We start from the raw sequence: 27,025 nt of genomic DNA on the forward strand, positions 1-27,025 counted from the left end.
AACAACAACAACAACCATGTAGGAGTCTATATAGAGATAAAATTTAGTAGGGAAAAGAGCCCAGGCTTGGAAACAGACCTCAGCATCCTTCATCTCCGTTTTAAAATGTTTGTTTTACTTTATGAACTGTAGGGAACCTTTGGTGGATTTCAGACCTCTGCAACATGGGGATAATTTCACAGGTTGCCAAGACAGATACAGTTAATTAATTTGCATGACTAATTCTTAATTTGATCTGATGGTCAAGGAGGATTAAGAATTAAAGGTTTGCATGTTTTCCCAAAGGCAATTAATCAAAATTTGCATTTCACAGGAAGCCTTAAGAATGGAGTCTAAGCCTTCAAGGATCCCAAGAAGAATTTCTGTTCAACCCTCTAGCTCTTTAAGTGCTAGGATGATGTCTGGAAGCAGAGGAAGTAGCTTAAATGATACCTATCACTCAAGAGACTCTTCATTTAGACTGGATTCTGAATATCAGGTAACATCTTAGTTTGGAATGTATGTTCACAGTCTCTCTTTTTCAAAACCCTTGCTGCCACTTGTTTTTCAGTTTGCTTAAAAAAGTGGCCTGTGTTCTTAACACCCCACAGCTGAGGCATTCTGTAATCAAATATAGTAATTACCCTTCAGTAAAGTGAGTGATTATTTACCACTACCACAAGTCTTACATCGGGACTTAAGGAGCTCTGGTGGTGCAGTGCCTAAGGCATTTTTCTGCTAACCAGAGTGGTGGCGGCTCAAACCCATCAGCCACTCCCAAGGAGGGAAGACAGGGCAGTCTACTTCAGTAAAGATTTACCGCCTAAGAAACCCAGTAGGGATCAGAATCAACTCGATGGCAGTGGGTTGGTTTTTTTTTTTTTCCTTCATTCGAGACTTAGTTGTGTCTCAGTGTGTCAGTTCAGGTGAGATTTTACCATCACATGAATTAGCAGGCTATTCATGAAAATCTTAAACTTTTTGGATTTCAGGATTATGGAAAAGTACTTGTGTCTTTGTGTAAAATCATTGTATTTTTCAAATTATTGGTTTAAGTATGTATTAGATCAAAGTAGTCTCTATGAAAGACTTTCTCAGAGGACCAAAAACTGCATCCTTTTCACTCATCTTACACTCATTCATCTGACTTTTCTTGGCATGTACGCAAAGCAGTGATGATAGGATAATGATTGTGGTTAAGTGTTTTCCTTGAGAATCTGATTACTAAATATTTTGCTTTTAATGGTGGTTGATTATTAACAGGCTGTCCTTTTGTGAGGATACATTACTAACAATTTCTGGATAATTTTTGAGTTTTTATTGTTAGTAATGAGTGTACACTGATTCCTCAGTCAGCTAGTGATGCTAATTTTAATTAGCTGTGTAGCTAATTTTCCCCAAGAACCAACAGCATGTTGATTGGTTGGTTTTTAAAGTTTTATTATGTTGTAACACAGCAGTTGTTATATGAAGTTGTGTAACACTCAGAGGGCTTGATTTGTAAGTTTAATGTGATTTATAGTGTTCATCTTTCATATTTAAATTCATTGCATTATTGGCTGAACATCCAATTAACATTCTTTACTTCGTAAATATATGTTAACTAAATCTAAAAGAATCCTTTCATGAAAATTAATATATATTTCTAATTTCAGTTTGAGTCTAAATGTTTATATATTATGAGCTCTATAACAAAATACTCAAAAATTTCTGTACAAGAATGAGCATTTTAGAAAGTATTAATAAAAAGACTGAAGTAAAAATATAATTTCTCTATAATTCCTCTAGCTACTGTCCACTTCTTAATTGACTTTATGTGAACTATTACCTTGGTCTTATTTTAAATATTGATTCATATTTTAAAATTTTATTGCTAGACAAGTGTACACTTGCCAGAAGGTACAGAATCAAACTATTTTGTAGGAATGTCGTAGATTAAATATTTATGACTTATAAAGGACACAAGATTTTTTTTTTTCCTTTACTGTCCTTATAAAATTTTATCTACTCATCTTTGTCTAAATTATCATGTGGCTCATTTATGAGGAACACAAACTCTGAAACCAGACTGTACTTCCTAGACTGGACATTTGCTCAATACTTACTAGGTATGTGAGCCTGGGCATATCAGTTAACCTTTTTGTGTCTTAGTTTCCCTATCAGCTACCTCATATAGTTAAATGAAGTATTATATTGAATGAGGATAGTGCCTCACACGTGTTAAGCACTATATAAATGGTAGCTGCTGCCACATTTGTTTTTATTATCATTGTTATCATTTTAATTATATTTTAGGTGCTAAAAGTCTCACATATATTTATTAATTTTTAAATATTACTGTATTCAAGCTGTCCTTTTCACCTAGTTCTCAATTCCAAGTCTTGCTTTTCACTAAAATAGTTAAATAAATGCTAACATAAATAACATTGAAATAATACTTTAATGACTGTGAGATCTCCACATCTAAAAGGTGGTAATAGTAACCAGTCAGAGTTAAATTCATTCTGTTGCAAATTTTTAAATATGTTTAAATACCAAAGTAAAATAAATTCAAAGATTATTTTCAAATATCCAAAAATCAAACTAAGTAAATTTTTTCGGTCTTAATTGATTCATAATGGTGAAGTTCATATGGCAGTTCATTCATGGTGGCAATACAAAATCAGAAGAGACCTGGATTTTTAAAATTTGAGTGATCTGGAACACTAACTGGAATGGTAAACTTAGAAGAGGAGTACAGAGCCCTTTCAGGAGCCTGATGCAGGAGATAATATTATTGCCAAGACCAAAGAGTTAAACACATTCAAAGTGGCATGGTCTCCCTCCATCTTTCAGCTCAGTACTGATATCTCTGGCCCTGCTGGTCAAGATTTGGTTGCTATGCAACGCATATACTGCTCTTGTTTTCTAAGAGTGAGATTAAGTTAATCACAAGGTGTTAATCCATAATTTTTCCTGTTCCAGTTCACTCACATTTTACAAATTTGGGTCCATTCCTGCTTTGCTTTATTGGCCCTGACTGAACCAGGAAGAAGCAATTCAAAGCCCTGTTCATAACAGTTAATCAGTTTTGTGAAGGAGTGGCTATAAATGCCTCTTTTTTTTTTTTTTTTTTTTAATGGAAAAAGAAACAGTTCCAATCATCAATGAGCTATTCCTAGTCTGCTTTGCTTTATAGTTTTATTTAGAAACTGAAATGCCTGTGTTTTCTAGGATATACTTTTCATAGATAGTTGAATTGCTTTAGTTCATAGTACTTCAATTTGTGATGACCTGATTAAAAGTAAATCTGCTTTTTGAATAGGCAGAAAGAGAAGAAAGATACAGTTTGCAATGTTGACTCTGCCATCCTTTACCATTTATGGAACCCATTTTTCTACCCTTATTTTTGTCTTCCATCTTCTTAATAGTTTACAGATAAGAATACCTGGGTTTATATTTTATAAACATTAATTTTCAAGCAGAGTGGTTAAAAGCATGGGTCCTGTATCAGACTGGCCAAGCTGAAATCCCTAATTCATCTAACCAGCTATGTGATCTTGGGCAATGTATTTTATTTCTCTGTTTTATCTGTAAAATGGCAGTAATAGTATTTTCCTCTTACAGTTATTGTTATGACTGAGAGAAACAATACATGTAAACACTCAGAACAACAGTGTTTACTTAGCACATAGTAAAAGTTTTAACCCATTGTTGTCAAGTTATTTCCAACTCAGAGCAACCCTATAGGACAGAGAACTGCCCCTTAGTTTCACCCCAGAGATTCTGTGACCGTGGTCTTTACAGAAGCAGACATGCTTGTTGAATGAAACTAGACACACACTCCACAAAAAGTAGAAAATGGTTTTATTACTGAGTAAGCATTAAACCAGAGTGTGATGTGCACCACAGACAATCTATTAGCGATTGCAAAGACAGAAAGGAATTCTATTCTTTTATATAGCCACGCAGATGCAGCTCATTTCATATATGTCAGTATAAACGCTACCTAGTCAAATAAGAGAACTTAACAATTTGTCATCCATCAAAAAAACCAAACTCACTGTCGTCGAGTCAATTCTGACTCATAGCGACCCCTCCTGAGGTTTCCAAGGTGGTAATACATAGTTCATCCTAAATTCATTTAATAATTGGCAGAGCCACCTTTGTTTGTTGATTGCCTTTATTTTAAAAAAGAAATAAATTTCTCATATCTTTACAAGTAGAGGTAGGATTACAACTGGGTGCCAAACAACAGCTCAAATTAGGCTCCTTTCCTCCCAGAAAACCTGGAGATAGTGGTACATCTCTTTGATTGATTATATTTCAAAGAGATGGCTTTTGTGTCCTTGAGGAAACATTACTGGATTGTAAGATTGACAAGAGACTTACTTAACCTTTAAGAAGATTGACATACACCTCAAAGAAGCAGAGAAGGAATTTACAATTACAGGTTTTTTATAGTAAATAAGAAAAGGCAAGTCAAACGCAAAACCAAACCCACTGCTTTGAGTCAGTTCCAACTCATAGCAACCCGCTTTGGGTTTCTAACGTGGTAAATCTTTACAGAAGTTGATTGCTTAGTCTTGCTTCCACAGAGTGGCCGGTGGGTTTGAACCACCAACCTTCTGATTAGCAGTCAGATTCCTTAGTCACTGTGCTACCAGTGCTCCTTAAGAAAAGGTGAGGTTGGGAGGGCCTTTCCCTTATTTTTCAACAGGGAGAATTAAGCTTATCTTTATTTATTTTTTTCTTCTAATTTGTATTTTTCCTTACAGCATATCCATTAGGGATCACAGAAGTGCACATGAGTATTGATTTTGGGATTACAGATACATTTTAGGAAGTGGGCAAATCTACAAATAGGGAACCTACGAATAATGAAGGTTGAGTGTACTAAAAACCAGTGAATCACACACTTTGAAAGGATGATTTTTGTATGGTATGTGATGATGTACATAGTATTTCAATAAAACTAGTTTCAAAACAAGAATTGAACATGACTGTAACTGAAAATGTTTTAGTAAAGGCAGTAATAAGCACAAGAAAGTAAAAATGATAAACTACTTGTTTAAGTGTCCATTATGTGTAAGGTACTATGCTTTGAAGATAGAATCATTCCCCAATTTCATTTCCTTTTCAATAGTTCTAGACAGTAGTAGAGATAAAATAGTGCAGTTGCTCTTCATTTGTGGATTCCAAATTTACAGATTTGCCTACTTGCTAAAATTAATTTGTAACCTGAAAAATCCATATTTATGTCACTTTCAAGTCATTCACAGATATGCACAGGGTGGCCAAAAATTTTTGAGTTTCCCAGTAGACATATTCCAGAGGAGGTTGAACAGTGAGACTTTGTTCTTCCCTTTTTTCCAATTTTCATATTTCAAAGTGTCCTTTTTGCAGTCTTTTTAGTGCCTTTTTTTTTTTTTGCATGTTTCTGCTTTTTGTTGTGATTTTCCTGTTTAAAATGACCCCCAAGCATAGTGCTGAAGTGCTGTCTAGTACCATTAAGAACAAGACTGTGATATGCCTTATGGCAAAAATGTGTTTTCTTCCTCTGGGCATAAGTTATAGTGCTGTTTTAATGAGTCATGCATATGGTATATCTAGAAAAAGCCAGAAGAAATTTACCTGTCTATTCAGGATACTGCTCCAGGAACTGCTAAAGTAACATCTGTCAGTGTGTGATGAAACTGCAGGAAAGATGGAAAAGTGGCTAAACTTATTGATTCATATGAAGACAACCCATTTATAAAGGTGTAGTAGTTATTGTGAGGCTGAAAATCAAATTTATAGTCACATTACCCATTGTTAGAAAAATGTTAAGCCCTTCTTGGCTTTGCTGGCTGGTTAGTACATTTTAAAAAGCAATACTGGTGTGCAAAAGCTAAACTTGCAGACAAGGCAAATTTTACAGGTCAGGAGCTTGTGGAAGAATTTTAAAAATTCTAAATGTCAAACAGGCAAAGGGTCATATGGAAGACCCCATTTTCTACATTCTGTCAGCCTTTCCCTTGGTTTTCATGGTACAAGCCAAGGTTGAGAGGTTGAACCATTCAGTACACAATCCCATCACATTGTTGTCTTTAGGGTAAGATACAGGCCACGTAGGCTGCTTTTTGAGTTGAACAACAAAAACCCAATGCCATAGAGTTGATTCTAACTCAAAATGACCCTGTATGACAGAGTAGAATGCCCCATAGAGTTTCCAAGGTTTTAAATCCTTCCAAAAGTACTGCCTCATCTTTCTACTGCAGAGAGGCTGCAAACCACTAACCTTTTGAGTAGCATCCCAGTGCTTTAACCACAGTAACACCATAGCCATTAGAGTTAAAAAAAAAAAAGAAGAAGAAGAAGAAAACCAAACTCAGTGCTATCGAGTCAATTCCAATTCACAGCTACCCTTCTATGGTAGCAGATTGCCCAGTCTTCCTTCAGAGGAGTGGCCAATGGGTTTGAACTGCCAGCCTTCTGGTTAGCAGTCAGATGCCTTAGACACTACACCACCAGGGCTCCTTTTTAAGTTAGGAGTCATGAAAATTGTTCCCTGAACAGTGAGTGTGTCTTTTAAGCCACTAAGAAACAAGCAGTAGATCTGATAGTATACCTTCCTTCAGTGGTCCCCAGGTATGTTTGCAGAAGTGCTCCTGAGTGATAATTTCTCTGGTCCATTGCAAAAGAATAGAAATAAGGACATGTTACTGAATTTTTACAAATACAACTTTATTCAATTTAGGACTATTTAATTCTGAAATTATATCCTTCAAGTTTCAGGGGGATGTAAAATACCCTTTTTAAAATCAGGAACTGGGTTAGGTGAGATTAACTAGTTTTAGATGTTTTACTTGTCAGAAGAAAAGTAGTAATTTTATATAGGTGCCAATTTAAATTTTTTTTTGTTTTGTTTTTGATTGTCTCTGAAATCCAAAGGTCTTGCAACTACTGACCTGCAGGATGTTGTTATTGTTGGTTGCTGTCAAGTCGATTCTGACTCCTAGCGACCCCATGTGTGCAGAGTTGAACTGCTCCTTAGGGTGACCTTTCAGAAGCATATTGCCAGGCGTGTCTTCCAAGGCATCTCTGGATGGGTTCGAACCACCAGCCTTTCAGGTAGTAGTCAAGTGCTTAACCATTTGTGACACTCTTAATATCCTAATACTGGCACAAAAGATGGTTAGCCTCTGAGAAAACTAATGAATTTCATTTTTTATGCTCACTATAGTTCATTGGTTGGGACTCTGGAGTAGTACTAGGTGCCAGCTTATGAGCCACATTTTTGCTAAGCTGAAGAGTGCCAGGTTAAATTAGCAAAATACTCTGAGCAAAGAGAAACCAAGCCCATTGCCATCAAGTAGATTCCAACTCATAATGACCCTGTAGGACAAAGTAGAACTGCTGCCATAGAGTTTCCAAGGCTAGAAATCTTTGGGGACGTGTACTGCCTCATCTTTCTCCTGTAGAGCAGCTGGTGGATTCAAACAGCTGACCTTTTGCAAAGGATGGGTGAAATGCTGTGTGTTTCATTCTGATCTATCCCTTTCCTACTTTTCTAGTCTTGTGTCTTTAGCTTTTTTTTCTTATAGTGTATATATAGATAATAAAAGCTTGACCTCTAGAGATCCCCTGTATTGATGTAGTTTCCTGAGTGCATGTAGTATGCTTCTCATGATTGAAGCATAATAGAAGATCAGATGACTAATAATACCCTAGAAGAATTTGCATGTAGAATGGTTTATTCGTCTTTTTATACTGTCATTTATAATGTCCTTCATCCATTGTCAACGCAAATGCTGTCAAGTTGTAACTGCCATCGAGTCAGATCTGACTCCTAGTGACCCCTCCTTGGGTTTCTGAGGTGGTATCACTGTGGAAATATATTGCCCAACCTTTCTTCCAAGGAGTGGCTGGTGGGTTTGAACCACCAGCCTTCTGGTTAGCAGTCAGATGCCTTAGGCATTATGCCACCAGAGCTCCTATTGTATATCCAGTGAACTCCAATTAACACCTTTTCTGCATCCTCCCTTGATGCCCTCAGACCCAATTAGGCTCTTTATTTTCTGTAAACCTTTCAGCATACTTCCTATATAATTATTTCTTTGTCTATTGCTTATACTCTGAAGCGTTTTGAAAGAAGACAATTGTACTCTCACGTTTATCCTATGATTATTATATTAACGTAGAGTGAATTTACGGCCCCTGAAGCATTATCTTGTTAAGCAATATAACGGTTCTTTAATAAAATGGACAGTATACCACATACTTTAATTACATAGTAACATGATTTAAAAATGTTTTTCAATGTCTGTTATTTTAGGGATTCTTACTTTAAATAAGTGTTTTAGAGATTATATGCCATTTGTGTCACTTTTAATGTGTATGTGTCCAGTTAAAAATTCTGCAGTGAAAGAAAAATTTCAGTAATAGGGTGTTGAAATGTTATATTCTTGTTATTTAAACCTGTTTTTTTTTCTCCCTAGAAAAATGAGTAATTTTCCTCCTTTCCTATGTATTAGATTGCATAAACTGCTTAATCAAAGAACTAGAGAGAAGTAAAATAGTTTGAACATTGTGAATGACTTTTGTGTTGTGGTTTTTTTTTTTTTTTGTGTATATGTATATTTTTAAAGAGAAAACCATGAGCAACAAAGAGTTTTAATTGTTTTGTAGTTCACTAATGAAATTCCAAATGTTAGGTTTGTTGTTTGTTTGCTTTTAAACCTTTATAGTGTTGTTACTGTATTCTGAGAACAGATAACAGAAGGAGAATACATTTTTTTCATTACTTGTTAAATTTCATTTTTCTTGTAGGGTTTTCATAGTCAATTTATGTGTTAGTGCCTTTCTTAATGTATTGTCCACCCCTGGAAATAGGAAACAAGTTCCTCATAAGGTTGAAATATGAAACTAGGAAAGCAAAATGATTATAAAGTTTATGCTCTTCAGTGTTTCATAATCAAGTGCTTGTATACAATTACAACAACCTGTTACTGAGTCCATTCTAATTCGTGATGACTCCACACATTTCAAGAGTAGAACTGCACTCCATAGGGTTTTTAATAGCTGTGGTCTCTTTTTTTAGAAGTAGATTTTAGGCCTTTCTTTAATCTTTTTAAAATTTTTTTGACTTATAGTCTACATCAGCATCTGCGTCACCATTTCAGTCTACATGGTATAGTGAATCTGAGATCACTCAGGGAGCACGCTCAAGATCACAAAACCAGCAACGGGATCATGATTCAAAAAGACCTAAACTGTCTTGTACAAACTATACATCTACCTCAGCTGGGAGAAATGTTGGAAATGGTTTAAATGCAGTATCAGGTAAGAGACTATATATATATGTATATATGTCTATATCTGTCTATCTAGATAGATATAGATATATATGAATTTTGGACTAAAGCCCTTTTACTAAGAAGTAGCATAGTTCCTAAGTTTGAGATAACAAGTGGAGTGCCTGTAAGACAGTGGGTCAGAAATGCAGTGGAATATCCAAAATCTTACTTTAAGTTAGTGCTAAAACTGAAATTAATTGGTCAATTTGGTTTTTGTTCCAAGTTTGGTATAGATGTCCTACTCAAACAGGATATTAGTAGATTTTAATTAATTAGAATAGCTTATGTGTGTGGTAATCAAATTGGTTAAAAAAGATATATGTTCTGCTGGCTATCATAGGAGATAAATTTTTTAACTGTTACTAGGAAAGCCACATAAGCATGTTAAAAACATTTTTTAAGCATGCCTTTTATAAATAGTTTATATTGTGGTATGATAGTTATTTCTAGAAAATCCAGATACCCTTTATTAATCTGCAGTCATTTTATATCATATTTACATTGTATGGTCAAATGTTATGGGGCATAGATAAGATACTGGCAGCACGGATGGAGGAAGATTTTGGTGTTAGGCAGAGAAGAATGTAAGAAATACTTTTATCTGATTAGTTTATTAGTGAATAATTTTATGTACTGCTGAATTTCACTCCATAATAAGTAATAATTGCCTTCCACTGTTATCAGTGGAGATTTGTTATCATCAGAAACTTTGAGCACTGTCTCAGAATTAAAACTGTTTCAACTATTTTAAGATTCTTCTTGGAGACATAGTCAAGTTCCCAGATCTTCATCAATGGTACTTGGGTCATTTGGAACTGACTTAATTAGAGAGAGAAGAGATTTGGAGAGAAGATCAGATACCTCCATTAATAATCTTATGGATTATAGTCACAGAAGTGGTGATTTCACAACTTCATCATGTATGTATGAACTGTATTATTATCCACAGTGTATCTAACCTTATTTTATTTTGGGTATATATGTTATTAAATTAGCAATGCAAAGGAATAAATGAAGTGAATTTTACTTCCTTATGAAGGTTTCAGAATAGCTTAATTACGTCTCCTGGTACTGTATTTGTACTGTTAAAAAATAAAATGAAATTATAATTAAATAGATATACATGAATGTCTAGATTTTGTCTGCATTTAAACTTTTTTATGCAGTTTTTCTATTAAGAATGTATATTATGTGAAATGTACTAAATTATCCTTGAATACCAAACCAAAACCCACTGCCATCAAGTCAATTCCAGCTCATAACAGCCCTGTATGAGAGAGTAGAACTGCCCTGTGAGATTTCCAAGTCCATAAATCTTCAGAAGCAGACTGCCACATCTTTCTCTTGTTGAGCAGCCAGTGGGTTCGAACTTCCGACCTTTGGGTTTGCAGCTGAGCGCTAAACCACTGCACCACTATGGCTCCTAATTCTTGAATACTTAATGTATTATAATAAGTAACTTACTGCTAAATAATAAATATGATTGAAGTTGTTATTTATTTTTAAGAGTAGTGGGAATTATTTATTGCAGAGTGGCAATGCACGGAGACAGGGGCCGGTAGCCAAATCTTACTCCTTGAAGTCATTATTTTTAAGCCATGAATGGAAATTCTTTGGTATAACATGAATGTTCCTTTATTTTCATCTAATTGAAATAAATCCGCCCTGTTTCTATCAGTGTCCATAGGCTTAAGCTTTTCAAAAATAAATACCATGAAACAGTTAATACTAAGTAGCTAAAGAAAATAATGTTAATTGAAGTTTATAAAAATTAAGGGATGCTTTTGTTTTATTTAAGATAAATGAAAACTTCTTTTTTATATGCTTAGATTTGGATGGAACAACTTGAGTGAACAGCATTAGGAGCATCTAGGTATTTCATTGTGAAGGTATAGAATAGAATTGATTTACCCCATAACAATTTATCCTTTCATGAGACTGCATGTATTAGCATAGCAGTAGTCTAGGTTTTATGTTCTTTATATGGATGGATTTTATTTACAAAGGATATTTCTCATTGCATGTGAAGATTAGAACCATTAGTGGTATACTTTAAAAATGCTAAAAAAATAAAGATGGCCAATCCTTATTCTGATTTTAAAAAAAAGCTCCTGGCCAGTATTAAAAAGTAAAATTATATGTGATGAGTAACCAGGGATAAGAACCACTGCTATTAGCATGAAAGAAAAGATTGGAGAAATTTTTACCTGTTAACAGTGTTTGTCATAAAATTACAGGGGTAAAGAATATTTACATGAAATAACCTTCATACTTAATGCACTGAGTAAGAACAATCTCTAAAAATGAGTCATTTACACTATATTATTTGACCCATTTTACATTCCTTCAGGTCGTGGCACAGTGGTTAAGGGCTCAGCTGCTAACCAAAAAGTTGGTGGTTCAAACCCACCAGCTGCTCCATTGGAGAAAGATGATAGCAGTCTGCTATGTAAAGATTGATAGCCTTGGAACCCCTATGGGACAGTTCTACTCCTGGTAGGGTTGCTGTGAATTGGAATCAACTTGATGGCAGTGGATTTGGGTTTTTTTGGTTACCTTTCTTATTAATATAGATGATATTCTACTATATACATTTCTGCTTAATAAATGCAGCTGTTTTACCTTTATCAAGTTGACACATTGATGTTAAGTGTTTATAAATGCACTCTCAATAACTATAATACGTTTATTTCTTTAGAATTTCTAATATTAACTTTACATGAGAAGTGTTGGATTTTAACATAATGAATAGAAAAAAAGAAATTTATTTTGCGGTTTTTTTTCTTACAAATATAGTTCAGTTGTGTAATTATAATATAGCAATATTGAGTTTGAACCCAGTGTTCATTTTGGCAGTAATTAGTAATTAATAAGTGCAAGTTACTAATACTCAGATTGCTTCATGTAATTAGTTATTTTTCCTTCCTTTCAAAAATAGATGTTCAAGACCGAGTTCATTCTTCATATTCACAGGGAGCAAGACCAAAAGAGAACTCAGTGAGCACTTTACAATTGAATACATCATCCACAAACCACCAGTTGCCTTCTGAACATCAGTCCCTACCATGTTCTAGGGATTCCAGCAGAAATTCTTTAAGATCAAACTTTTCTCAAAGAGAATTGGAATCTCCCCGAAGCAGTACACAGTCTGGATTTTCCTATATTTCAAATAGAGATGATACCCCAACCATAGGCAGTTCAGAAAGAGTTGCTTCATCTCAAAGATCATTTCAAGAATCTTCTGACAATGAAGGAAGGCGTACAACCAGGAGGTTACTGTCACGTATAGCTTCTAGTATGTCATCTACCTTTTTTTCACGAAGGTCTAATCAGGATTCCTTGAATACAAGATCACTGAGTTCTGAAAATTCTTACATTTCTCCTAGAGTCGTGACACCTTCACAGTCTCGTAGTAATGCAGCGTCCACTTCTGAAGTTTCAGATAATAGACCATCTGAAACACCTCAGGGATTTCGATTTCTTAGGCGAAGATGGGGTTTGTCATCTCTTGGCCAAAATCATAGCTCCGAGCCAGATTCAGAAAATTTTAATCAAGAATCTGAAGGTAGAAATACAGGACCATGGTTATCTTCCTCACTTAGAAATAGATGCACACCTTTGTTCTCTAGAAGGAGGCGAGAAGGAAGAGATGAACCATCAAGGATCCCTACCTCCGATATACCACCTAGATCTCACCATGTTTTTAGAAGAGAAGCTAATGAAGTAGTTCATCTTGAAGCACCGAATGATCCCCTTGGGGCTGCTGCCAACAGACCACAAGTGTCTGCAGCATCAGGCAGTGCTGCGACAGGTGGCTTTCCATCAGATTCAGCTCACAGTGGAAGAAATACAGGAATAACTGGGATTCTTCCTGGTTCCTTGTTCCGTTTTGCAGTCCCCCCAGCACTTGGAAGTCATATGACTGATAATGTCATGATCACTGTAGATATTATTCCTTCAGGTTGGAATTCATCTGATGGAAAATGTGATAAAACTAAAAGTGCACCTTCAAGAGATCCAGAAAGACTGCAGAAAATAAAAGAGAGGTAAATTTGAATACGTGTCTTGGCCCTATAAAGCAAGCGCAGATTAGAGAAAGAACTCTATTTCTAAAAATACCTTCTTAAAACATTGATATCTAAAAATTCTTTCCTTAAATATACATCCAGTAAGATTCTCTTTCTAGGTAAGGTGCTCTTTCTTTGGTAAACAGATAGGAATTGAATTAGGCATTGAAGTATAGTGGATGACATGAAGAAATACTCTTAATGGTGGTTTTCATTCAGTTGGGACTAAAGCCTGAATTTCCTGTCCTATTCCTTGACAGACTGCTGCTACGTGGCATTGATAAGAAGACCCAGATAGCCATGGATAGTCAATACAATCTGTCTTATCCTTTACTAAGATGATTTATTTACATAAATAAATAGCTCTGTATTATGTAAATAAGTAGGTCTGTATTTCTCATTGAAAATCCTTTTTAGAATGAAGTGAAATCAGGTGGAGAAATTACTTCATTTTTGTTCTGACTTCCAAATATGTACTCCGTATTCTTTATATAGTAGGAATGTTTGACTTTTAACAGAAATAATAGTTAAAATTCAGGGCTTAGAACCTGTAAACTAAAATACTTTGGAATTGAAAATTCCAAAGACTTGGTAAGAGTAGAAAAGTGAAAGACTAGAGGATTTAGTCTTGACCATAAGTTTTATCATCTTCAAGGCCTAGATACTTAGTTTTTCCATCTAATAAGTTAGTTGTTATCTTAAGATTGATAGTACATATGAAATACAGGAAAAAGGCTTATATAAAGCTATGGTTGTGGGTATTTTTTTTTCCTTTTTCATAAAGTTCTCATGTAATAGAATTGTTTGAAGGCTTTATTACTGTGAATTTAGAGTTTTTATGCTTTAGCAAGAAAGACATTAAAATCCAACTCTAGCAATAAAGGTTGCTTTACATGGTTTCTGAGATACTGTACTCTTACTGTTCCTTATGTAGGACAAGTTGTACCATGTGACTGTTTTCTTCCTGTTTTGAAAACTTGCTAGTTTTTCTTCCTTAGAAAAGGAGGTTTACCCTATTTGGTAGAGTTAGTTTGGGAGGAGCTCTGGTGCATAGTACCTAAGGCACTTGACTGCTAACCAGAAGGCTGGTTGGTGGTTCAAACCCACCAGCCACTCCTCAGAAGGAAGGTTGGACAATCTACTTCCGTAGTGATACCGCATTGGAAACTCAAGGAGGGGTTGTTATGAGTCAGGCACAACATAACAACAATTACGGCAACTTTCTTTGATGGCAGGCATGACTGCTGAGGAGTGTAGTAACCATTAGATGTCTTGTCCTCAAAGTTAGGCTAATTTGAGTACAGTAGTTAAGCAGAAGGCAAAAGCATATTGGTTTAGGGATCTCTGGAAAAAAAACAGATTAAGCCAGCATTACCTTGTCTGATAAGGTCCCTAAAACTCAGTAAGTTTACACTGAAAACTGAATCTACTGCCATCAAGTCAATTCCTACATATAGTGACCCCCCATAGGGTTTCCAAAGCTATAAATATTTATGGAAGCAGATTGTCTTGTCTTTCTTCCACAGAGTGTTGGTGGGTTCAAACCACAGACCTTTTGGTTAGCTGTCCAGTGCCTTAACCACAGGGCCACCAGAGCTCCTTCTATAAAACACTATGGAGCAGTTCTACTCTGTAAACACATGGGGTTGCCATGAGTTGGAATCAGCTCCATGGCAACAAGTTTGTTGTTACCCTGTCTAGTTTGAAAAGCAGCACATTTTATAGTTGTTATGATGCCAAAAGAATTAGTGTATTTGTTTCTCATACATTAGGCATTGGACATTCTGCGGGTAATTAATGAGGATATAAAAAAATTGAATTTCCCAAGTAAAAAAGAATTGTGACTGAGAAGGGAAGAAAGTTAAAGACAAAACATAAATGCCATGTTTTCAGCCTTGCAAAAATACCTGATTGAGGCATACCTCTGATTATAGGAGAGCATGAAAATCACTTACAGTTGTTTACACAAAGGGGTAGATATACAAGTCTGTTGCTGAATTCATTAAGGAACCTGTATAATCCAAGTTACATTTCAGTAACAGTTCAGCATTCAGTATCATTAATTTACTAAGTACCTGCTTCGTGCCAGCAGTGAACTAAGCCTATAGGGATTTTAGTGAAAAATTACTTTGCTTATTGCAGGCAGTCCCCAGATTATGGATAATACCCATTTCTAAGTGTGTTTTTAAGTCAGATTTGTAGGTAAGTTGAGACAGGTGCATTATTATTTAGCCTTGCTTTAGAGTCAGAAAGGCCAGAATCCTTTTCAGTGCAGCAAGTGAAGGTCATGGAGATGAAGCACTTTTTGTTAATGAGTAGAGAGGTTCCTTGTGTCAAAGTAAGGGCAAATTTACATAACATGAAAGGGCAAGTATAAGTTATTGGTAAGGTGGACGATCCAGGGGCTTACTGTATATAACTACTATTCTGCATTTAAATTCAGCAGTACATGTTGGCCTTTTAAATAGGGGCCATGTTGTTGTTGTTATGTGCCATCGAGTCGGACTCGACTCATAGTGACCCCTCCTTGGATTGCTGAGGTGGTATCACTATGGAAGTAGATTGCCCAACCTTCCTCCTGAGGAGTGGCTGGTGGGTTTGAACCGCCACCCTTCTGGTTAGCAGTCAAGTGCCTTAGGCGCTATGCTACCAGAGCTCCCAAATAGGGGCCATAGGGTAATAGAGATGGGTCTGTCCTTTAAAAGCCTACCCTTAAGAAAAATCAGGATTATTTAATAAAATTGCTGGAGGGAAGAATGAAGAACTTAAATATCTACTACTTTTTTTTTTTTTTAACTGTGATGTAATTCAAAAAGCTCATCAATGAAACATGAGGAGTTAGCATTCTGATACCATGTTAATGAAAAATCACAAATCACTGTTTCATTGAAATTGTCTTAAACAGTTTTTTGGGGAAGGAAGTGGAAGGGCAAAACTGATGAGTATATAAGTACATTATGCTTACACTTTGAGACCTGAAGTAGTCTGGCATATTGTAGAAATTAAAATGTCAGGCATACTTGTAGAATTATTGTGAAAAATCTAGAACTTAAAACTGGTATCAAATCAGAATTACTTCAGTCATTTGAAGATAAATAAAAGGGGCCCTGGTGGGCAGTGGTTAAGTGCTTGGCTGCTAACGCAAAGGTTGGCACTTCAACCTATCGGCCACTCTGCAAGAGAAGACAGTCTGCTTTCATTTTCCTTTCCTTTTTTTTTTTTTTTTTTTTATTTTTCGTAGTTTAGATAAAGTTTGCAGAACAAATTAATTTTCCATTCAACGTCTGTACACATTTTGTTTCATGACATTGTTGCAGTCCCCTCTATATGACAGCACTTCGCACTTCCTCCCTGGATTCCCTGTTTCCGTTCACCCTTTCCTGACCCTTCCTGCCTTCTTAGATAATTTTCATTTTTAATTTCATGTTTTTCATGGTGATTGTTGCTGTTTATAACTATTATTGTTTGTTGTTAATTTGCTTTTTTTCCACCTAGTGAGACTGTGAGTTGAAATAATAAAAACAGGAGATACTGTTTGGAATTATTTATGATTGGAAATGATCGACCAGGATGAGTTAGGATAGCTCTGTTTAAGAAATGTGCCTTCTTTTCCAGCCTCCTCCTTGAAGATTCTGAAGAAGAAGAAGGTGATTTATGTAGAATTTGTCAAATGGCAGCTGCATCATCGTCTAACTTGCTGATAGAGCCATGCAAATGCACAGGTAGTTTGCAGTATGTCCACCAAGAGTGCATGAAAAAGTGGTTACAGGCCAAAATTAACTCTGGTAAGGTTTACCTGTTTATTTACTTTTCAGAACTTTCCTAAGAGATGAATATGTATATTTCAATTAATAATTTTGTGATTATTTATTGATTGTTGAATTTAGACTTGTCCTAATTATTTTTGAAGCCTCAGTAAATGTTTTACTATAAATTTAATTTATTGCATTGTATCTTACATTTCATTCAGCCAACATGGATAATAGTTATAATTTGTGATAGTGATCTTTAAAATGATGCAGAATCCTTTTGAGACATCAAAGAAACATGCTTAACTATTTATCAGTTATGTGACCTTGAGAAGGAGTATCTCTAAAGCTATTGAGTCACTTACCAAATTAGGATATTAATAGTGTTGCTGTAAGGATTCATTTGTTTAATGAATGCCTGTTAGAGCCAGGCATAGATCTAGATGTGGAATGTAGAGTGGTGAATAAGACAGACAAGATGTCTGCTTTTGTGGTGGTATTAGGTATTAAGGGAATGCTCTAGTGAGATGATGGCATTTAAACCGAGAGCTGAATGGTAAATAGCTATCCAATCTAGAATGAGAGGAGAGAGCATTCCAGCAGATAGTACAGCTAATGCAAAGACTTTAAGATGGGAATTACTTAGGTGTGTTTGAGGAACTGAATGATGTGCAGTGTGGGGTGTGATATAATTGAGATCAGAATTTGGCATACACTAAGTCATACAAGACTTAAAAGTGAGGTACAAAGCTTAGATTTGTATCTGAGAGTAATGGGAAGCCACAGAAGGCAAGGGAGTCATATGATCTTACTTATATTTTGGCTCCTCTGTGGAGAATGGATTTTAGGAGGACAAGAGTGGAAAGGATAGACCTATCAGAAATCTGTTAAAATATCACTTGCAAAAGATGGTAATGGCTAGGATGTGGTGGTAGTAGTGGTAGAAAACAAAATGAAGAGAGATGGATGGAATTTTATTTATCTTTCAGGTAGATTCTATAAGACTTGTCAATAGATTAGATGTGGTAAAATAAAGGAGAAAGAATTAAACTCATGTTTTTTTTACTTAACTAAGTGAATGGTGATGCAGATTATTAAAATAAGGAAGACTGAAAATGAAAACAGAATAGCAAAGTGTTTTGTTTTCTATGTGTTGTATTTGAACTGCTTATTCGATAATATGAAAATATTAAGTAAGCAATTATCTAGACAGACCTTGTGTTTCCGGAGACACTAGGGTTGAGAATTTTGGGAATGATGAACACTTAAATAATATTTGAATATAAGTTTGGGATTAAATAAATTCACCTAGAGGGAGAGCAGTTATCAAAGAAATGTTTACTGAGATTACAGGAGCAGCCTCCTGTCAGGAAGAAAATGAAGTGGTATGCAAACCAAAAGAAGAAATTTTTAAAGGGAGGTGATCAACCCTGTCAGGAATTGCTGAGAGGTCAAGTAAACTCATTAAAAACCAAACCTATTGCCATTGAGTTGATTTCAACTCAAGGGCCATATAGAAAGAGTAGAACTGCCCCATAGGGTTTCCAAGGCTCTAAATCCCATTTATAGTGGATGGCATGAAGAAATACTCTTAATGGTGGTTTTCATCCAGTTGGAGCTAAAGCCTGAAATTCCTGTCCTATTCCTTGATAGACTACTGCTACATAGCATTGATAAGAAGACCCAGATAGCCATGGATAGTCTGTGACAGCTGGTGGGTTCAAACTAGCAACCTTTTGGTTAGCAGCCAAGTGCTTTAACCACTACACCACCAGAGCTCCTAAGAGGTGAAGTAAGATCGGAACAGAGAAGTGATAATTGGATTTCACAGCATGGAGTTCTTGGTAGTTTCATTTCAGTCTCAGTGGAGTGAGGAGATAATACGCCTGATTAGACTGGATTAAGAAGAAAAAAAGAGCAAAGGAAAAAGGGACAGAGCAACACAGAGCACTCTTTCAACAAGATTTGTTGTTAAGGAGATTGGACAAAAGCAGCAGGAATTGGAGGGCATATGGGGTCATGGGAAGTGTTTCTGTTTTTATTTTAAGGTAGATTTTAGGGCATGTTTTTATATTAATAAGAGATCCAGTAGAGGGGAAAAATGAAGAGAAGAGAGAAAGGAAATGAAATGGGATCCAGAGCCCAAGTTGTGTGGTTGGCTTTTGATAGGAAAAGGGATACTTGATCTGTAGAAGGCTAGTGTGTAGATTGGGGTTGTTGGTCACTTTGTAGCTTTGGTGAAAAAAAATGCATGTTCTGTAGAAGTGCTTCTGATTTCTTGGTTAAGTGTGAGATATAAGATCTTTAACTGACTAGAAGGGTGTAGGAAGTTTTGATGTGTGAGTAAAGTAACATACAAAGGAAATGTAGTAGGATTTCTGTTGTTGTTGTTGTTATGTGCTGTCGAGTCGGATTTCTAGGCAGTATTAATGTCCATGAAATCAGTGGTTATAAATTTAAAGTGATTTACACGTGCACACTATTTTTTTTTGTTTCTTTTTGTTAATTGTCATTAAGCAGTTTTTAGTGTTTGAATACAGACATGGATTAGCGTTCAACTGAGTTAGGACCTTTGCCACCAAAAACCAAACACACTACTGTCAAGTCGGATCTGACTCATAGCGACCCTTCCTTGGGTTTCTGAGGCAGTATCACTATGACGTAGATTGCCCAACCTTCCTTCCGAGGAGTGGCTGGTGGGTTTGAACCTCCAGCCTTCTGGTTAGCAGTCTAATGCCTAGGGCACTATACCACCAGACCTTTGTCAGGCAATTATAAATATGATAAAGGGAGTTAAAGTATCTGAAATGGCATAATTGTGATCATGGGAATTAAAATCAGGAGAGGACTAAGAATATCAGGGCGGCGTGAGTAGTGAGAAAGTGGTGAGATCGTTGTCTTTGAGTTTCATTGGCATTGAAGAGAGTAGGTGAGGTGGAATAAGAAATTGTAGATACATAGGAGGAGAGAATACTTTAAAATAATAGATTGAGAAGTAGTGCAGTAAATTGTGATAACAACGTCAAGGTAACCATAGAGTGGGTAACTGAGGTAGAAAGAGTAATATTAGAAGTAAAGAATTTGAGAACGTAAGAATCCAAAGGGAATGATGTATGTGGATGTTGAAATAGCCAAGAAGTGGGTTGGTAAAGAAGACAGAGAGCCAGGTGCTAAAGTCACTAATGATTGTGGGCGAGGGGTGTCTTAACGGTTTAGAAACAGAAGTGGATGGAAGGAAGGCATCTACCCAACTTTTTAGCACTTTGGGGAAAAAAAACGTGCAGAAGCAGTATCAGTCATCAGATACTGTAGTTCAGGCTTGAACCACATTTCATTTAAAAAAGATTCATTCAGAAGGTTCATTCAAAAAAGATTATTACAGGGATTTATTGTTGTTAGACCATGAGTACCAGAGGGCATAGTAGAAATGACTAATAAGGTGAAAAGGACAGGAAATTGGATCAGATTAATAAATGTATATAATTGGGTGAAATTAGAGGTCTGATAATGATAGTTTGGTGGTGTAGACCAATAGGTTGTAACTTGTGATGGGATTAATTTTAATAATTGTTGGAGGAAGGTGGGTAGTAAACATTTCAAGCTGGAGAGTTTGGAACTACTGGAAAACTGTTTTCTTCTGCATTTCACAGTGGTGTTAGTCAATAGGTATGCAAAGCATCCTTTTTGGGAGGCAAAGGAGGTATATGTTCTTCTAAGCTATACTGAGCCCAAGGTTCTGAGATAGCCTCTCTCACCTATAGCAGCCTCTTCTCTTACCTTTATGGTGATATGGCAGCCTCACTAGCTTTAGTAGACACTGCCCTGTAATTTTTTTAAGATTAAATGAAATAAGTGCTTAGTATGGTTACTGACAGTAAGGGCCCCAAAATGTTGACAATTACCCAAAAGGAAGAACTAACTTGACTCACCTGGATTGCTGGTGTTGCGTAGGCAGGAAAACAGAAATTGGCTTTCAACATAACAAGAAACCTAGACTTTGAATATTGGCTCAAATTATCTGTAGAACCATAATTGGGTTGTTTAACATTGGTTCTCAGCTCTAGCTGCTGATCAAAATCACCTACTGGAGTTTTTTAAAATACAGATGCCTCAGATTCACTCCTGAGCATTTGTAAGTAGCTCTGGGGATGAAGTTAGTTTCATCATGAGTAACACTTACCTCATAGGGTTATTGTGAATCACATGATACAATGTTTGTAAATAGTTCCACACAGTACCCAGTATGTGGTAAGTACTCAACTAGATGGGAGTCATTTTTTATAAGATTGTAGGGTTATAATAGTTACTTTGTTAGATATGATCAAATGAGTGTGTAGATTTCAACAACTGAAACTCAGTGGTAACTTTTCAGAAGCCTTCCTCATACTACCTAAATATCCCTTCTGGTAGAAAATTCATTCCGGTAGAGAGTCACTTAAAATATTTATTAAGCAGCTACTATAAGTGAACTGCTAAACTCTGTAGGATGTGCAAAGATGAATAAAGCAAGCCTACTACAAGTTTAGGGACATGCAGTCAGGACCTATTGAATGAGGTGGGGTATAATAGAAAAAGCCTTGGATTAAAATTAAGCAAGGGAAAAATGAGTTGTTCCCAGATGTATACAAACAGCTTCTGATAAGTCACTTATTCCATAAAGCAGAAAAATAAAGCCAAAGGACGTAGTACAAAGGATTTGTACTCCTGGCCATCCTGTCTCCATATTTTATGCTCATCATATGTTCTTCCTGCTTCTGGATCAGAAAATTGTTTTAATAATTGTCTAAATGTTTTTCAAATCCTTTGTATTCTCTGTAAGGTAATAGCATAATGGGTTTACCATGAATTAAGAACATACTCCAGTTTCTTTTAATTTCAACATGTCTGTGTATGCTGAACTCCCCAAAAAAAAGTCTAGTGTAGGTTTTACTTATACACATGAAATACAATGAAAACATTGTGTAATTTGACTGTTTACAGCACATTTTGACACAAGAAGATTCGTACTCCTGATTTACACTCACTTTCAGCTATTTTCTAGAAAATGGGCATAGTTACTACTGCTTTCTTGAACTTTGTGTCAAATTTTACTATTTTTATAAATTGCTGTAATGAAATAACACTAGTTCTTAGAATTTATGAGCTTCTTGAAGATACTTACTGCTTACTCTTTTCTGAATCCCCAGAACCTAAGTATCCCTTCTGGTAGAAAATTCATTCTGGTAGAGATTCACTTAAACATTTATTAAGCAGCTACTATAAGTGAACTGCTAAACTCTGTAGGATGTGCAAAGATGAATAAAGCAAGCCTACTACATGTTTAGGCACATGCATGACACATACTATAACAAGCATGATAATGCATGACATATTATAACAAGCACTAAGTAAATGCTAGTTGAATTAAATTTAAACTTCTATCCTTTTGCTTCATAACTACTCTAAACATTAAAACATTTTAAAATTTGAAGCCCAACTAAAAACAAACACAAGAAAGAAGGGAGCATACATGTTTAATTCAGTAAAACTGGATTTTGTTGTGTCCAACTCATGGCAACTCCATGTGTTATAGAGTAGAACTGCCTCCATAAGGTTTACTTAGCTGTAATCTTTACAGAAGAAGCAGTTTGCCAGGCTTTTCTTCTAATCCCCTGGGTGAGTTCAAACTGCAAGCCTTTTGGTTAGCAGCCAATAGCAAACCTTATGTGCCACCCAGGCTTCTTATTGCCTACTAAATTGGAGCCAGAACCTAAGGAGTAATCTTATGCTGAGTGCACATGAAACAGAAAGAGTTATTTTGATTTGGACACATAATCCCCTTTTTACCCTCCTAGCCAGCAGGTCAGGCACATTCCTTAGACCCCAAAAGGGCTTAGATGTATGTTGTTACATCAAAGATCCTGTCCTGGGTGTGTGTAACTAACTACTTGTTTGAGAGCCTGTATTATTAAACATTGTTTTCATGGCATCATGCCAAGTTATTTAAGGAGGAAATAGGATGCGCACAGGTCACATTCCATTACCTCTTATGTCAGCTTCCCATGATCAAGGATATATGGGTGTCTACAGGAAAAGAAAAGAACAGACATAAATTGTGGTTGGAGTCTTTATACCAATGAGTAGGACCTGACAAGCATCCTGGGATGTACAGAGTGCTATTTTAGGAGACATTGCTAGGTCATGGTAGTCTTTCTTTAAATTCATTCATCTATTTATCAATCAATCTGCTAATCAGTCAGTAAGATTTTCATATTCTGAGCTTAAAACTTATGAGGAAAAACTGGTTTGTGGAGACAAAGCAAAACCAAACTTCACTTGCAATTTAATTTTTACCAGGTTCTTCATTAGAGGCTGTAACCACCTGTGAACTTTGTAAAGAGAAGTTGCAGCTTAACTTGGAGGATTTTGATATTCACGAACTACATAGAGCTCATGCAAATGAACAAGTTAGTATATTTTGCCTAATTTGGTAAGTGTCTATTCAGTGCTTAAAGGACAACTCTTGAAGAAAAGATTAAATCCTGGTCAGAAACCCTGCACTAAATTAATAATAATATTCTTAACATAATTCTCTGTTACTGCCTTAGGTATTATAATTTCATAGTTTTTCTTTATCCTTCCCTTAACTTTCTATAAGTGAAAGGCAGGTAACCAAGTCAAAGGTTTTAAATTTATTAAGATAAAATTTATCATGCTTTCTAAATAAAACTAATTTTAATACAAGTTCAGAAAGTGGTTCCGTACTAGACTTGCCAACCTTATTTCCCCAGAGCGCTCTCAGTTGTAAATGCCTCTGGGTTTTGGAAGATGCTAGAAATACTAAGCCCTGAATACAGTTCCTATGTATTTTTTTATATTCTTTTTTCTTTGTGTGTCTGGCCAAGCAAGGTCTCTCTACTATCCTGTTTTCCTCTACCCTACCTATTCTTGGTCATATTTCATAAAATATGTTGAATAAGTATATACCTTATGAAATCTCTTTTATTCCCAGTTGCCATTATCTGTCTTCTTTTCTTTAGTATTTGTATCACTGAGACTAGCCTTTTTATATATAGCAAATGATGTCAGGGATTCTTTATGATCATTTTAAGTTTTCTGTTCAGATATTTCCCTCTCAGTTCTCAGATAATTTTGATATATGTTGGTAACTCCTCCTCTTTCCCCAAATAACTGGTTTGATCACTGTTTTTTGTTTCTTGACTTTAAATTTTTGAGATGCTTAAGTTATATAGTTAGAATGAAGACCTCAGTATTTTCCCTACTGAAAGAAAATTCTGGGTGGGGGGGAAATAGATGCTAAAGGAGATTACAGGAATAATTTTAGAGCTAAACCATCCCCGTGTGGTTAGTATATTTGTTATAAAAGGAAACATGATGCAAAGGGAATACATGAAATGCTTGAGAAATAATTTTTAAATTTTAAGGTAAAATTCACGTAACTGAAAGTTAACCATCTTAAAGTGGACAATTCATCTGCAATTGATCCATTCACCGTCTTGTATAACCACCATCTCTATCTATTCTAAAACATTTTCATCACCTCAAAAGAAAATTCCTATTAAAATTTTGCTCCTACTTCTCCCTCCCTGCAGCCTCTGGAAGCTACCAGTCTGAGTTCTGTCTCTATTGATGTACCCATTCTAGATAGTTCCTGTAAATGGACTAATGCATATAACCTTTTTGGGGGATACATTTTACTTTAAAAGTAGGGAAGGTAATGGATTCCCTTTAGAACTCTGTTGAAAGTAGTGGACTGTCCTTAGGAAATACATAGATGCAAATTCCTTATGTAATTTTAAGTGTAAGGGATTCATAGATCCCTTGAAGTTGATCCTTAAATTCAGGTTAAGAATCACTGATCAAAAGAATGTAAACATTACACAGTTGATGTAGCACAGATGTTACTCTTAATACCAATTATTATTTTATTCTCTAAAGAGCCATTTGTCCAAAATGAAAATCATTTTTACCAGGGAATTGTTTTAGATCCCCAAGGAATCTTTGCAGACAACTGAATATTGACACTTTCAAGAATAGAAGGAAAGTATATAAAAAGAATAATGAGAGAAAAAAATTGGAGAGATGTAGGCTTTAAAAGCATTGTTTTCTTTTGCCTTTCTTCCTTCTGTAGATGCTCAATCATGTCTCTTAAATTTAGGCAGGTTTTTTTTTTTTTTTTTTTCCAGTTCCGCCAGGAATATTTTGATTGATCTTCAATTACTTTAATCACCTATAATCTTAAATAATTTAGGAGTATTAGGAAATATTAGGTGGAGTCATTGTGAAAAAAAAAACAGTAACAGCCTTGATAATGCTTCCTGATAGAAATTTGTTTGTTCTTTGTGAATCATGGATTCTAGTGACCTGACAACTGGCAACCTTTTCAGTGATTAGATTAATACAGTTCATTTTCTCGTTGTCCAGTGGCCTCATCTTGCAAGGTGATTTTTTTTTTAAAAAACATCTTCTGGATATAGAATTTATTTCTAACTTTACAAAGAAGCAAAATAGTAAGTGAATTACTTAAAGATACAATAAATTAATTATTTTTATTTTTTAAATAATAGAATCTGATAACCAGTTACATGCTGGAGTTGGTACTAAGAACTTCAGAATTCTTACTTCAGATGAGTTAATTATCCCCCCAAAATTTGCTACTATATAAAATCACAGGTTAGATTTTTAATAACACTATATTTATAGCTTCATAACTATAGAATGGTTTTAAACGAAAGAATTCTGTGTTTTTACAAACTACAAATTTCTTCGTGAGTAATGTGAGGAACTCTATTGCCTTTATACATTTAAGGTAGTTTTATTACATAAGAAACACTTGAACTCTCAAAATAGGTTTCAGTTGCAATAGTGTATTGATTTAGCTATAAACAGTTTTAAGTAATTATATATAGTCATTTGTGTAATGAACTCTGTTAAAGTATTTACAGAAAACAAAAGCATTCTACCAACAAATGATTTAAAAGTCCCATGAAGGCTATATTATTTATACCTATTAGGACTCATAGAGCATTAGTAAAATTTTTGTGAAATTTGAACATCTTTTTATTCCCAGTTTTAATAGACAGCTCTTTATCCATTGTATCCTTTACTAGGAACTGGTTATGAGCACATTTCCCTTAGTTTATCACTATACTATGGATATCAGTGTCTGTTCTACTAATTTTTCTTTCTCTATATATTTTTCTTTTCTCTTTTTGCTTCCCTGCCAAAGGCTGAATATGAGTTTATCAGCTCTGGTCTCTACCTAGTTGTATTATTGCACTTGTGTGAACAAAGCTTTTCTGATATGATGGGAAATACAAATGAACCAAGCACACGTGTCCGTGTAAGTAATTTTGAAGTGGGGAGAAGGGAGGGTATGATACAGCAAATGTTTGCCTTATATTCACATCCTATTTCCTTTGGGGATCTCTTCTTTAAATTGTTCCTTAAACATGAAGACATTGTAGCTTCAATAGAAATTGCTAAATAATGTCTTTCTTCTAAAGCAAGTAGTCTAATTTTCTCCTAAAGCTGTTTTAAAGACTGAAGAAGTAGTTTTCTAGCTCTTGAAGGTAATTGGAATATGTTTCAGTGAGAAATGGGATTGAAAACACCAAAGAAAAATGTTCTTTTTAATTTAAAAAAAAAAAAAAAAAAACTGATCTCATGATTATGATTTAAAAACCTGAAGTTGAACTTTGACTATTGGACATTAACTTTAGTTTATTTCCTACTATCCTGTACAAGATTACCACCAGTATACTACTTTTTAAGTTTCCATATTATAAAGTGTTTTAAGGTATGGATTATTTGGTGTTTACTATTGATAACCTTTAATAAACTATTCAGGCTAGCTGTTTATTAGATATTTATACGTAAATAATGCTGTTTGGCCCGTGAACTAGAGAAAACC

General features: G+C 35.2%; 1 protein-coding gene across 1 annotated transcript in view; it reads left to right on the forward strand.

Moving 5' to 3' along the window:
• Nucleotides 1–325: 325 nt before the first annotated feature.
• The window catches only part of MARCHF7 (membrane associated ring-CH-type finger 7), a 30,586-nt gene continuing 3,886 nt past the window's right edge, over nucleotides 326–27,025 (forward strand). Inside the window, exons 1-7 of the mRNA XM_007941827.2 lie at nucleotides 326–478; nucleotides 9,093–9,282; nucleotides 10,049–10,216; nucleotides 12,235–13,342; nucleotides 16,979–17,148; nucleotides 23,449–23,558; nucleotides 26,342–26,455. Coding sequence (XP_007940018.1) covers nucleotides 326–478; nucleotides 9,093–9,282; nucleotides 10,049–10,216; nucleotides 12,235–13,342; nucleotides 16,979–17,148; nucleotides 23,449–23,558; nucleotides 26,342–26,455 — 2,013 coding nt within the window. The remainder of the gene's footprint in view (nucleotides 479–9,092; nucleotides 9,283–10,048; nucleotides 10,217–12,234; nucleotides 13,343–16,978; nucleotides 17,149–23,448; nucleotides 23,559–26,341; nucleotides 26,456–27,025) is intronic.

The sequence above is a fragment of the Orycteropus afer genome, unplaced genomic scaffold (genome assembly GCF_000298275.1).
Source record: "Orycteropus afer afer isolate SDZICR_OR568_19922 unplaced genomic scaffold, OryAfe1.0 scaffold00084, whole genome shotgun sequence".
NCBI classification, from domain to species: Eukaryota; Metazoa; Chordata; class Mammalia; order Tubulidentata; family Orycteropodidae; genus Orycteropus; species Orycteropus afer.